The sequence below is a fragment of the Heptranchias perlo genome, chromosome 21 (assembly GCF_035084215.1).
Source record: "Heptranchias perlo isolate sHepPer1 chromosome 21, sHepPer1.hap1, whole genome shotgun sequence".
NCBI classification, from domain to species: Eukaryota; Metazoa; Chordata; class Chondrichthyes; order Hexanchiformes; family Hexanchidae; genus Heptranchias; species Heptranchias perlo.
The window spans coordinates 26,972,240-26,986,922 of NC_090345.1; the positions used below are offsets into that span (position 1 = coordinate 26,972,240).

At 38.2% G+C, this 14,683-nt stretch overlaps 2 protein-coding genes across 4 annotated transcripts in view; one reads left to right on the top strand and one right to left on the bottom strand.

Moving 5' to 3' along the window:
* Positions 1-14,683, top strand: part of dock1 (dedicator of cytokinesis 1) — a 472,808-nt gene that overhangs the window by 232,191 nt on the left and 225,934 nt on the right. The gene's annotated exons all lie outside the window — the stretch shown is intronic.
* LOC137340085 (inhibitory synaptic factor 2A) overlaps positions 1-14,683 on the bottom strand; it is a 42,018-nt gene that overhangs the window by 23,270 nt on the left and 4,065 nt on the right. Inside the window, exons 2-3 of the mRNA XM_068002364.1 lie at positions 11,287-12,483; positions 4,884-4,955 (exon numbers count right to left, since the gene is read on the bottom strand). Coding sequence (XP_067858465.1) covers positions 4,884-4,955; positions 11,287-12,476 — 1,262 coding nt within the window. The 5' untranslated portion in view covers positions 12,477-12,483. The remainder of the gene's footprint in view (positions 1-4,883; positions 4,956-11,286; positions 12,484-14,683) is intronic.

Below are 14,683 nucleotides of genomic sequence, written 5' to 3' on the forward strand. Positions count from 1 at the left end.
TGTGATTAGAGGTTCAAAGACTCTTTACCTGTATCTGCATCATGTCATTCTTTTCAGTCAAAAAAAATCAAGTTTCTTATTGAAAAACTACATTGATTAAGGATATTACAGCATGTTGGACAACCAACATCACGGATTAGTGGGATTCAGATTTATATGGCCAATCCTTTACATGCTGAGTTCTGTATTTGGGCTGACACTAAGTACAGGTTAGGCACTTTCCCACAGACAGGGATAGATTCACTATGGGTTGCTTTCTCGGACCTTTTTGTAGCCATGTTACTTGCAGGGAGCAGGTTACTTGCCTACTGCAAAGGGAGCTCAAGGCCATTAGTAAGGAGAGGTTTGTTATCACAAGAGAAACATTGAACACGACAATGTCGTATCTTGAAGAATAGGAACATAGGAATTGCTCGACAAGAAAGACCAAGATCCATCTAGTTCACCTTTTACCATCCTGATTATCTAGTCCCTTTAGAATCCTAAATACGTCATAATCTAATCCCTCCATCCCCTCAATCATTCAGGTTCCTCTCTTCTGTATCCTTTCAATAGTTGCAATATCCTTTTTTGTACTGTGGCGACCATAACCAATCATAGCATTCTAAGTGTGGTCGCACCAATGATTTATAAATTGGCAGGATTATTTCACTATTTTGGTTCAATATTGTCCTTTTCATACATCCCAACATCTGATTTGTTTTATTCACTGCCACTGAGTACATAAAATCTGACATTTTCTATGCCATAGCATTTTCAAGTTGTCCTTGTTCAGGAAGGGCAGTTGACGATTTGGTTTCAGCTCAATCTATGTTTTTTCCCAGCATTTTTAAATTGCTGTTTAGAGCAGAAAGGTAGTTTCCATAAGCAGTGTCTTATGAACCAAAACCTGCACTCTTAAATGTGCCATCTATAGGATAGCATGCCAAAGGACGAATAATTACTCTTCAATAATATACCAGAGACCACATGGGATGTCCATATTATTCTCTTACCTGATCGGAAAGGCAATAAATACCATATTGTCAGACTGATACATTCAGTAACCGCAAACTTTATTTACAAATAAGATAATCACGCAAGCAGATAAACACAAAGATAATGAGGATCGAATGAACTCTTGAAGCGTTAAAACGACTTGGTCAGAACATTTCTTACAGTATCTGATACTCTGAAAGGCTTTTGGTGGTAAGTCTTTCACAGACTTTCCAATGCTTTGTTTCTGTGTGGATGAGGAGATATTCCTGCCCACTACACAGCACTTCAAGTGCAGAAATGGTGGGTGTTTTCATCAGGAGCAAGGTCCAGCCATGTGAATTGGACCTTCCATTTGGAAGCTGGAAAATCCCACTGTCAACTGATGCTTTTATCCATGACCACATTTCAAAACAAGAGAGGCTATCAGAGATCTACACCGAAGCTTTATCCGTCATCCCATGTCTTCAAAAAGAATTATTATACTTTAGTGTATGTTCACATCAACCATATTATGTGAATAGAATGAAGAACTTTCCTCAATCTGTCACCATTCATTTATTTTGGAAACAAGACTAACCTGCATATTTAGTTGTGGAATAGCTGTTTGTTGAGTTATTTACTTCCAAGAAAGGACCAGGGAACAGGCTATTTTAGATCTTGTCTTGTGTAATGAGACAGGTTTAATTAGTAATCTCATAGTAAGGGATCCTCTGGGGAAGAGTGATCATAATATGATAGAATTTCATATTGAGTTCGAGAATGACGTACTTAAGTCTGAAACTAGAGTCTTAAACTTAAAAAAAGCCAATTTCATAGGAATGAGTGGCGAGTTGGCTAAGGTTAATTGGGAAATTAGATTAAAAGATAAGCAATGGTGAACATTTAAAGAAATATTTCATAATTCTCAACGAATATACATTCCATTGAGAAATAAAAACTCCATGGGAAAAGTGATCCATCCGTGGCTAAATAAAGAAGTTAAGGGTAGTATTAGATTAAAGGAAGAAGCTTATAGTGTTGCCAAGAAGTGTATGCCTGAGGATTGGAAGAGTTTTAGAAACCAGCAAAGGATGACCAAAAAATTGATAAAGAGGGAGAAAATAGAATATGAGTAAACTAGCAAGAAATATAAAAACTGATTGTAAGAGCTTCTACAAGTATGTAAAAAGGAAGAGAATAGCAAAAGTAAACATGGGTCCCTTAGAGGCTGAGACAGGAGAAATTATAATGGGGAATAAGAAAATGGCAGAGATGTTAAACAAATATTTTGTATCTGTCTTCACAATAGAAGACACAAAAAACATACCAGAAATAGTGGGGAACCAAGAGTCTAATGAGAGTGAGGAACTTAAAGTAATTAAGATTAGTAAAGAAAAAGTACTGGAGAAATTAATGGGACTAAAACCCGACAGTTCCATGGACCTGATGGCCTACATCCTCGGGTTCTAAAAGAGGTGGCTGCAGAGATAGTGGATGCATTGGTTGTGATCTTCCAAAATTCCCTAGATTCTAGAACGGATCCAGTGGTTTGGAAGGTCGGAAATGTAACACTGCTATTCAAGAAAGGAGGGGGAGAGAAAACAGGGAACTGCAGGCCAGTTAACCTGACATCAGTCGTTGGGAAAATGCTGGACTCCATTATTAAGGACGTGGTAACAGGGCACTTAGAAAATCATAATATGATTAGGCAGAGTCAACATGGTTTTATGGAAGGGAAATTGTGTTTGACAAATCTATTAGAGTTTTTTGAGGATGTAACTAGCAGGGTAGATAAAGTAGAACCGGTGGATGTAATATATTTGGATTTTCAAAAGGCATTCGATAAGGTGCCACACAAAAGGTTGTTTCACAAGATTAGGGCTCATGAGATTGGGGGTAATATCTTAGCATGGATAGAGGATTGGTTAACGGACAGGAAACAGAGAGTAGAAATAAACGGGTCATTTTCAAGTTGGCAGGCTGTAACTAGTGGGGTGCCGTAAAGATCAGTGCTTGGGCCTCAGCTATTTTCAATCTATATTAATGATTTAGATGAAGGGACCGAGTGTAGTGTATCCAAGTTTGCTGATGATAGAAAGCTCGGTGGGAAAGTAAGCTGCGAGGAGGACACAAAGAGTCTGCAAAGGGATCTGGACAGGTTAAGAGAGTGGGCAGGAAGATGGCAGATGGAATATAATGTGGGAAAATGTGAGGTTATTCACTTTGGTAGGAAGAATGGAAAAACAGAATATATTTTTTAAATGGTGAGAAACTATTAAATGCTGGTGTTCAGAGGGATTTGGGTGTCCTTGTACACGAAACACAGAAAGTTAACAGCAGGTACAGCAAGCAATAAGGAAGGCAAATGGTATGTTGGCCTTTATTGCAAGGGTGTTGAAGTACAAGAGTAAGGAAGTCTTACTACAATTGTACAGGGCTTTGGTGAGACCTCACCTGGCGTACTGAGTACGGTTTTGGTCTCCTTATCTAAGGAAGGATATACTTGCCTTAGAGGCGGTGCAATGAAGGTTCACTAGATTGATTCTTGAGATGAGAGGGTTGTCCTAAGAGGCGATGTTGAATAGAATGGGCCTATACTCTCTGGAGTTCAGAAGAATGAGAGATTATCTCATTGAAACATATAAGATTCTGAGAGGGTGTGACAGGGTAGATGCTGAAAGGCTATTTCCCCTGGCTGGAGAGTCTAGAACTAGGGGGCATAGTCTCAGGATAAGGGGTCGGCCACAGGACTGAGAGGAGGAGAAATTTCTTCACTCAGAGTGTTGTGTATTTTTGGAATTCTCTACCCCAGAGGGCTGTGGATGCTGAGTCATTGAGTATATTCAAGGCTGAGAGCCATAGATTTTTGGACTCCAGGGGAATCAAGAGATATGGGCATCGGGCGGGAAAGTGGAGTTCAGTTTGAAGATTGGCCATGATCTTATTGGATTGAGGGGCCATATGGCCTACTCCTGCTCATATTTCTTATGTTCTTATGTTCCGTAAAGAAAGGTAGTACACTTAGGCCAACATGCAAGGGGTTCCTCTCAAGGTCGTGTACAAATCATCAAACAGGTGCAGTTCACATGATTCGGCCAGGCACTATTATTTTGACAGCTCAATACTGCAAGCTGAATATGTGGGTGCTCAAAACCCCAGTATCCGCTTTTAATTGAATTTATTTCCAATACCATACAAATATGCCCTATTTATATGGGGAGTTTGAACAAATGCAGAAGAATGTTAAATTACGTACCATGGATACAGCCATCTTCATTGTTTTAAAAGAAGTTCATCATCCACATTTGCACCTCCCTCCCAGCTTACCCCTCATTTTCTTTCTGATCTGGTGTGAGCTTGGTGTTGTATTATTGTTTCTGCAATATTTTAGTGCCCTCATTGGTTCTTTAAGCCTCGCTGTTGCTATTTCTGGCAAAATACAGAATATCTGCCCCAGATCGAGACTATTGCACCAGTGTTGGAGAATGTCACCTGCTCCCCAGGGTGTTATTTTCTTGAAGGGATTTTTCTCCACTAGGTGACATTGCTTGATTTTGTAAATTTGCCCCATTGAATCAATTCTCTACTTTTAAAGTAGTGTGGTGTGTGATACTACAACCATGCATTGTTGATTCAAGGGACTTGTGTGGCTGTTGCCAGATGCCAGAATCCTAAAGGGACAGTGTCCTGGGCTTTCTTGCATTGAGATGGTAGATGTGCATTGTATACAAAGACTCAAATACATTCAAAGAACAAAGAAGAATGTACTAAAGATAAATAACCTTTGTTGTGGTTAGGTAATGTTTAATGAATATGAGCTGTTTTTTTGAAACAAAACCAGAAATCAATATTTCTAGGATGATGTGAAACCATTTTCTTGTAGCTTATCAAAAGTGACTTAATTTTTGTTTTGTTCAGTAGCTTACCTATAAATGATGCACGCACTGTTTCGACAGGTGTCACAGTTTGCAGTATCCTGTCCTGTTCGATAGGAGAGTCTGTAAAGATAAGAGTGCACATTATATTGTAAAAGTCATTTAATTAGTTTTGAGGGAATGGTTGAAAAGTAATCAGGAGAATTTTATATATTTTGTTTCTTGATTTCCAATTGACATTAACTTATTGTTAAATTACCACCATTTAATGTGAATGTTATTTTAAAAAGTTTTCATTTTAATTTAACTGGTCATGTTTTTAAACTGACTAATCAAAAGTCTCTGTTTCTCTTCCATTTTTGTGAAAGAAAAATAACCTTTCTATTTGTTTTTCGATAATGACTTTTACTATGTTTTTATGCTATGGGTAAGGCCAACATGTCACTGGTGGTAAATAACTTTAAAAACACAATTAATTTGAAGACAATTTCAGGTAGAATCCCTTTTGACACCTTGAACATTGCACCTCCATATGTCATCGTAACTTTTTTTAAACTAACATTAACATTGGTGTCAACTCCAGCAAAGGCGTTCTTATAATGACATACCCGTTCAGAGCTCTGTTGCCTTTCGCTCAACTGTGAATCTGTATTTGTGCATGTTTGTTGGAGTTTCCCGGCAAGGTTAAAGAATAAAAGATATCAGTAGTTCAAATATGAAATGTAAAAAAGTTATCTCTGTTTAAGATTAACACAGAAAGTTAACACTGAAAGCTTGGACCCAGGCAAATGGCCCAAAAGTACTGGGAAGGAGAGAGTTTCATTTCTCTCTGTGTTGGATATGACATTCGGTGAGCATTTGAAAATATAGACATTGTGAAGAAGGAGCATGTTTTTGATCTAAGTTATAATCCCCTACCTTTCCTCTTGGTACAGTATTGGGGAAGAAATGAGATAATCTTTGACTCATCATTTGCATGTCATTGCAACAAAGATTTCTTTCTTTCTTTCTTTCCTTCTATATTAGTTGTGTGTATAGAAATATATACATGTGTAAGGTGAAAATACAACACTAATTTAAACATAGCAATTATTTAGTTTTGAAACTTGATTTTCTGAAATTTTCCAGCAAAACCACTTTCACATTTATCAAATGATTGAATTTAGAAACTTAAAATTCTGGCTAATGTAAAGGAGCTGCATGCCTTACTTTGCATTGTTAATGGAAGAATACTAGCATTCTACTGTGACTATACTATCAGTAGTAGAGGCTAAGTGGGCTTGAGGCTAGAGTCGAGGCTGTGCAGAGTGGGAGTTGGAATCATGGAGGGGAGCTATGGAAACAGGAGTACGCAACCCTCTAACCCTGCTAAGAATATGTTGGGCAGCATTTGGCATGGCGGGGCTCTTGGAGCTCGAGAAAAGGTCAATCTGTGATTGAGAAGTAGGTTTTTTGGCTGCCATTATTGTGGGTGGGGGGGGGGGGGGGAAGAGAAAAGACAAATTCTGCCCCCTATTTAACCTTTGTTTATTTGAAACTTCACCCCCATAAACTGGGTCTTGGCTACATCTCCCACCTCAATGTTGACAGCACTCTCCAATTCTTAAGACCAACAAAATGGGAGAAATAAGGGACTGACAGACCAGAGAGATGAGATTTGGTTCACACAGACCAATCCCAGTGCTCTATATGGAGGGACAGTCATACAGCAACTCAATTTTTGTATATTGTTTCATTTCTGTGCTACCTGAAGCAATGACATGTAAGGAAAAACTTAATTTTAATAAATCATTAATAGAAAACCTACAAGTAAGCAGTCTTTTTTGACAAAATAAGATCTTGTGTGCAGTTGGCTGTAACTGATAAAAAAATTTCTTTTGAATTATTATGTTGCTTACAAATGGAAAGCAAGCAACATGCTTTTTTTTGTTGGTAAAGGAGCCTAAACTAAAGAATAAGAAAATCGGAATAGTTTTTCCAAGTGAAAAGCAAGGGCACAAAAGTTATTGTACATGTCAGGGCTCTAAAGTTCTTACTTTCTGTTCTCTATAGCGCAGGGATTTCTGTGGTGGGAAATTGTTCTTGGTGGGAAATTGAGAACAATTTCCCCAAAGAAACAGTTATATCATAAGCAATATTGCATTTGCAATTTGTAGTGTCCCTCAGGCAGCAATGAAACGTAAAGATTTTAGAGATGTTGGAAATTGCTAACAGCAAAAGATAGCTGTAATGTGTATTTTGAAAGAAACATTTGTATTCCCCTATAATGTTATTGTGGTCGGAATGGCATTCAATATAATGACATCCTGAATGTTATCAATATTGCAGATTTTGGTTGCTAGTTTGAAAAGAGGAAGAGTGTTACTTCTCTGGTAGAAGTTGTGCCTAAATTAGTGGAAAAAGCTAGAAAGTTTTGCATAAAGTGATCCATATTGTAAATTAATAACTGAGATTTCTCTTAAATTTATAGGAATGGAAATTAGATGTGATTATCAGAAATTACAGTAGTGAGAAAGTGTAACACTTTTTTAGTATTGTTTTGAATGCAAACCACTGAGGCTGCAATGCTCAAGTTATTTTAATTGTTTTGCTTATTAGAGCTGTCTAAAGTTACATTGTAATCAAGAGTTCTTATGTTCTGAGTTGCAGTGTGATGCTATTAATCACATTAATTAGATGTTCTACTTATTTTTACACCATGGGCATACATATATTTGTCGATCTAATTTAACTTTTTCTCTTTCCTCCCCTGTCAAAAAGAGGACATGATCTGAGTTAAAGACGGCCAAATTGCATTTATCATGCAAGGTTGCATAAGGTGCAGCAGTCTTTTTTATCTCCAAAGTAATGTTAGTGCACAGCATACAAACCTAATACATGTTAATAGTTATATTTTGAACTTATCTTGAAGAGTCCCTTTGTTCAAGTTCAGTCTTATCATTTAACCATATTGAATTTGTGAAGGTTTAAATCCCACCATGACAGTTTCAGAATTTGAATTCAGTTTGAATGCTGGTATCAGTAAAAGTGACCATGAAGCTGTCAGATTGTCGTAAAACCCAACAGGTTCACTAATGTCATTTAGGGAAGGAAAACTGCCGTCCTTACTCGGTCTGGCCTATATGTGACTCCAGTTCCACACCAGTGTGGTTGACTCTTAACTGCCTGCTGAAATGGCCTAGCAAACCACTCAGTTGTATCAAATTGCTACAGCATTAGGGGAACACCTTCACCACATTGACTGCAGTGATTCAAGAAGAAGGCCCACCGCCACCGTCTCAGGGCAACCAGTCATCGGCAATAAATGTCAGCCTTGCCACGACACCCATATCCCGAGAATGAATTAAAAAAAACAAAAAAATTAGTTTGCTGTAATTTAATGTTCTTTAAGAACTATTATCTCCAATGGTGCAATTTAAAACAAAGACCACATATAAAGGATGACAATGATTTAATGACAGCCTAAACTCTTAAAGGGAGCAAGTATGCACTGTGGAATCGAGGATTTCAATGAATGTAATACATCACCTGATTAGAAAATCAGTTTACGCCAGAGGTAAGTATACTTGAAACCATCATTGTTTTTATTAGTTGGATGATGCTCACATAGTTGAGGCATAGGTCTAATCCTTAACAATAAATTAAACGTTTTCTATAAAATCTGTGGCATTCTTACAATGCAAAAACATTATTTTCATTTGCTTATTTGAACAGTTTGAAAGCTTCATTCCAAATATTTTCTTGAATTATATATTTGTGACTTAAAAGCTTTAAGCTGGAAAAAGTTGATTGTTTGGAAAAAATACATTGTAAAGGTTACTGCCCAGATCAAGATAATTACTGCTTTTTGTTGAATAATCAATCATGATGTCATGAATAGAATACACAAAAGGTTAGAAATTAATATATAAATGGATTGAAATACTCGACGGAAGGATGTTAGATGATCACATTAAATGTTTGTCCACTAATATCGGCAGCAGTAATTTCTTTTCTACTATCTGATTCTGTTGAATAATAGGTTTATATAAAAGTAATGGAGGATATTAATAAGCGATAAATTGGATGAGTTTCTGAGAGATGATTTCAGGTTTTCCCAATGTATGTCAGTTTTACCTTTTCTAAAAAAATCTCCACTTTTTTGTCTATTAAAATTCCATACTATTCTTAGGACAAAGCATATTTTCTGATCTGATTTTTAAAAAAATATGCTGGCACAGATGTTAACTTTTATGTTAAAACAACCTCGCCAATGTCTTAATTTTTTTCTAACTATTCTGAGTTTTAATGGACTTAGTTGTATTTAATTTTCCACTTGGGTTTAGGTCTTCTAATTTTTGGATTTTATTTTTCATGTATTTGGGTCACATATCTGGTGGAACAGCTGCTAACAAATATGTACTTTTTAAAATCAAAAATAAAATAAGATTTCATAATCTGAGAACTTCAGTTTAATTAGCAAAAGAATTTTGTAAGGAATAAATAAAAACTTTAAAGTAAAACGCTCAACAAGTATTTGCAAATTATAATGTTTAAAAAAGAGTTAGCCAGTAACTTCTCCTGATGGAACTTTATTCAGCCATGTACTTATGACAGAGCACACCCTAAGTCTCCTCTATGTTGATGCTGCTTGTTGGAAAAGAGAGACGTTGAAGTGCTACTTGCATCCAACAGGGAAAGTGGCTGTGTGTGGCACACCAGAACTGCAGAATGCAAACTTTGTAGTTTTTGGGTTTTAATGACTTGTATTGCTCTTGATGGGAGAGAGAACCAGACTCCAGTTGATTACTAATGGTGACGGCACTAATTATGCAGAATAAAAATGTTGTGCTTTTATAAAAAAGAAGGTAATTATTTTTACAAACAAGTTATTACAGTTTTTCCTTAATTTAAGAAAACGGTGTGGTGGAACATAACTAACATGCTTAGTTCACTTTGGTCAGGTCCTGATCTGACTCTCCAGCTGTGAGATGTAATAACCCTCCAGGAGATAATCTCATATCACATACAGTTCTCACTAACTTGAAGCATAGCCGCATTTAAAAAGTGCCCAAGTGGTACAGGACTTTCTAGGAATGTTCAAACACACGTCTCCCTCTTAATGTTACGAGAAAGCGGACACTTTCCCATTTAATATTAGATGCCACATGTGCAGAATTCTCTGCATGCATTAAAGCATGTGTAAAGAGAGTTTCTTTTGTTAGTGACCTCAGTGTAACCTACAATGAGATGCAGTTGGCGGTATAACTTCAGTTCACTGGCTGTGCATTGCACTTTGCGGATATTGATCTGAGGAAGATAACTGCAGTTTAAGTTATTCATTAGTCCTGTTGGTGCTAGCAAAGCTTAAGCTTTAGAAATTTTGGGGACTCCACCATCATTCCCAAAGTAGTTAACAGTGAGGAGGATAGTAATAAACTTCAAGAGGACATAGACAGGCTGGTGGAATGGGCAGTCACATGGCAGATGAAATTTAACGCAGAGAAGTGCGAAGTGATAGATTTTGGCAGGAAGAATCAGAGGAGACTATATAAAATAAATGGTACAATTCTAAATGGGGTGCAGGAACAGAGAGACCCAAGGGTATATGTGCTCAAATCTTTGAAAGTGGCAGGACAGGTTGAGAAAGCGGTTAAAAAAGCATTTGGGATCCTTGGCATAGAGTACAAAAAGGAAGTTATATTGAACCTTTATAAAACACTGGTTCTGCCACAACTGGAGTATTGTGCCCAATTCTGGGCACTGCACTTTAGGAAAGATGTGGAGGTCTTAGAGAGGGTGAAGAAAAGATTTACTAGAATGGTTCCAGGGATGAGGGACTTCAGTTACCTGCATTGACTGGAGAATCTGGGGTTGTTCTCCTTAGTGCAGAGAATGTTAAAAGGAGATTTGATAGAAGTGTTCAAAATCATGAAAGGTTTAAATAAAGTAAATGAAGATAAGCTGTTCCCATTGGCAGAAGGGTCAAGAACTAGAGGACACAGATTTAACGTGATTGGCAAAAGAAACAAAGGTGACATGAGGAAAGTCTTTTTTACGCAGCAAATAGTTTTGTTCTGGAATGTGCTGCCTGAAAGGGTGGTGGAAGCAGATTCAATCTTGGCTTTCAAAAAGGAATTGGATAAATACTTGAAGGGAAAAAATTTGCAGGGCTACGGGGAAAGAGCGGGGAAATGGGACTAACTGGATTGCTTTTACAAAGAGCCGGCACAGGCTCGATGGGCCAAATGGCCTCCTTCTGTGTTGTAAGTATTCTATGATTCTATGAATTTTACTGATCAATATATTGCATATGAATCAATCCATTTTATACAGTGTGTACTTGACATTGGTCTTTATCTCAGTTTTCTAGGTCACTATAACAGGTCTATTCCTGACGTCTGTTATTTGGACATTCATTTCTAAACTAGTATGTATATATACCTTTTGATAAAACAGTTTTGTGTGGTCTTACCCTTCTCTGAGGGCTTCGCCTTTTTCTAATTCTTGAATAACACCAAGCAACACCTTAATGGTTTCCTGACTGGAACTGATCAGGTTTTCCATTATTTGCATCTGTGCTTTCAGATCCACCACTTCTGTAAGAGGCACGATTTGCTGATTTGACTCCATTACGGATACTGCTGTCTGATTAGGCTGATTTTCATCTCTAGTTGCAATGTTTGACATAATGGATCCAGAGGGCTCTTCACTTTGTGGGGACTGTACTGAACAGGCTTGACCATTCACTGACTGAGAATGCAGGCTGGCTGGCTGAAAAGTTCTTTCATGCACTTCCCGTGCTGTCACGTTTTGTGGGTAGTCCTGTGTAAAGGAATTAGAGGGATCAGGCTGTGAAAGTTCACAGTTGGTTTCCGTTAAATGGAAGGAGGTGAACTCCGTTAGCTGCAGCTCGCTCTGTGCTGATTGATTAAAGTTCTGATTTCCTGATGGTGCCTTATCATACTTTGCCTTATTGCACAGCTGGTAATTTTGTTCAGTTGGGTTAGAATCTGTCAAATTTAAAACGTAAGGGGGGTCATCAGTGCAACTGTGTATTTCTGGGTCTTTGCTGCTAGGATCATCAAAACTGTCACAGCCAGCTTGTTCATTCAGTTTGCTGAAGTTATTAGTATGTGAGCTGATATCTGGGTTCTTTCTATTGCTCCCCTTTGCACTGCTAATAGTACGTGCTCCTGAGTCTGTATTGAGGTTATTATCTTTAATATCAACTGCCAAACTATTGTTTTGCTTCCTGAATGTGTCAACAGTGGGAGCAATTTTAATGACATTCGCTTTCTTCCTTTCCAAAGGGAATGTCTGATAGCGCTTTTTGAGATCAGGTGATGTCTGGACGCCCGTGCTTCTGGTTACATTTGGAATTGACCTTCGTGCAGGCACTGTCATGTATTTGCGATAAGCTGCCTTATAAGAAATAGCTTTCATTGTTTTTTTGTCCAATTGCTGTGCTGCAGAAAGTCTCTTCTCCTGTTCATTCTGAGCCTCGCGGATATCTTTAAATCTCACCTGTAGGGCTTTATTTCTTTTTCTAATCTGCCTATTTGGATCCAGTGCATATTTCATCTCCAGTGTTCGTGAAGCTGCTTGCTCAACTTCATTCTCAGTGCTTGTGAGTTGGCATTTGCTTGATTCCTTACTCACCATGTTTTTCCTGCATTTGAAAACAACGGAGATAATTTTTTAAGCACAATTTGCAATGTGTCAAGAATTACGAGTATAAAAATCCTTGATCCAAAATTACTGTTAGAGTGACACCATGAGATGCTTTCCGTAACTGCATAACAGCAAGATTTTGTAATTTGAAAATATGACTGATGACAGGAAACTGTTTCTAGTCACACCAGTTTTAAAGTACTAATGTTGCACACATAAACAAAAACCTACATTCATCTCAAGTGAATTCCTCCAGCCTTCAGACAAAATATCTGCAAGTTTCTGAAAATTAATTTTAAGGGATGTCATTTTTTTAAAAAATTCATTCATTCCCCCCCCACCCACCCCATGGGCCTGGTAACCGATTTCATCAGGAGAATTTTCTTCATCTGTGAATGCATTATAGCTTAAAACATTATGATAAGGCTAGAATAAAACTGTTTTGTAGATCTGATAGTTTTGCTGGACCAAAAAAGGATCACTATTGCTTTGGAGCGAGACTGGCTTGTCTCAAGAACAGAGATAAACTGAAAACTATTTGACCATTTAATTCTTGAAAAAATATTTCAGAATGCTACAACACAATTGTTCCTGATTGTGATTTGTTGCAATGAAACTTTTTAGAGCTACATGTACTTATTAGTATATATCTGCAGTGAAAACCAATGCTGGAAATGAAGAGATAGAATCATTCCAAGAAATATATGATCTTTGATTGGGTGAGTGCACAAGCTAAGTACAAGCAGGTACTGATGAATTCATTCAGTGAACCAGCAGGCAAAACCCCTTTAGCTGCTTCGGAAATCAAGTATACCAGTTTGACAGCAATGATGTGCGCGTCTGATAAAAAGTACGCACTTTATATGTATAGCTTTATTAGGCTGAGTTTGAATAAATCTCTCAATCTTGACTACTGAGAATGTTTGTTTACTAAGATTAGTATTCACTAAAAATATTATCACTGCATCACAACAGAAAGGTACCATATGTGTAATGAAAAGTATGTTTGGCTAAAAGAGGTTTTTCCCCCCCAATAAACTCAGTGGGGACAATGAGTAAAGTTTCACAAGCACCATAGTTCTGTGTGTGTTGTACTTGAGCCTCAGACTTATTTACTGTTCTTTGATGTGACGGTCTAGTTATTCTGTTCTTAATATTTATGTCTGTCTTTACATAGGGGTGATTTTAACCCTACCTGCCTGGCAAAAACTATGTGGGTAGGCAGTTAAAATGCCCCAAGTTCATTAATCGACCCGAAGCTGTCAGGATCTTGCTGTTCATAATTTTAACCTGCTCTCCTGAGCAGGTGGCAAGGACACCTGCCCAGAGTTAGTGGGTCCTTCTTTACAAATGCACGTTGAGTCCCAATGACATTATTGGGACCTGACTGCAATTTTAACTCGGGTCTGAGCATAGAGGTCACTGGAGCTTTCCTGCCAGGCCAGCCTGGGATAGAAGAGGATCAGCCCACAAGTGGTCAAAAACAGTAAGTTTTTTTACTTTTCTTTGTGGGGCCAGGAGGAGAGGGAGTGCTCCTCCAGGCCCCACATGGAAAATTTAGACCTCTCCTGCCCTGGACTTCTTCCCCCTTCCCTCCCATGTTATCATCCTGGAACCACCATTCCCACACCTTCCTGTATGCTGGCGGGTGGCAGGAAGTGGACCGGCAGCATGTTAATAAGACAAGGGAGTAAAAATAGCTTCAGCCCTGTACGACTCAGTTACTCTTTGAATTCAATTTGCTGAACCATTAGTTAGTGAAAATATTTAACACACACCTAGGAATCTATTATATAAGGGCCGATTTTTGTTCCTATTTTCAGGCGGGAACGGGGTGGTATTGCCGAGAAAATCGCAGTGCTGTACTCTTGCTGCTGATCCTCCTGGCACCATTTCCATCCAGTCCTAGAAATGGGTGCCAGAATGTTCTTCTCTTTCGGGGGTGGGGGCGGGGGCACCTCAAAGATATGCAGATCAGGATCCTCTGAATGGCATAGGATCCTGATGCAATTTCCAGGTACCAATGGGCGGATTGTGATTTGCGGACATAGAGTGGCCTAACCAGCGGTCCTTAAAGGACTGCTGCAGGCTACTCCAAAAACACAGTGGAAAACGTTATGGCTCTGATTTTGTGGAACCAGGAGATATGCCCCAGAGAAATCTTTCCACGCTCTGCGGTTACCTCAGTGCCTCCCTTT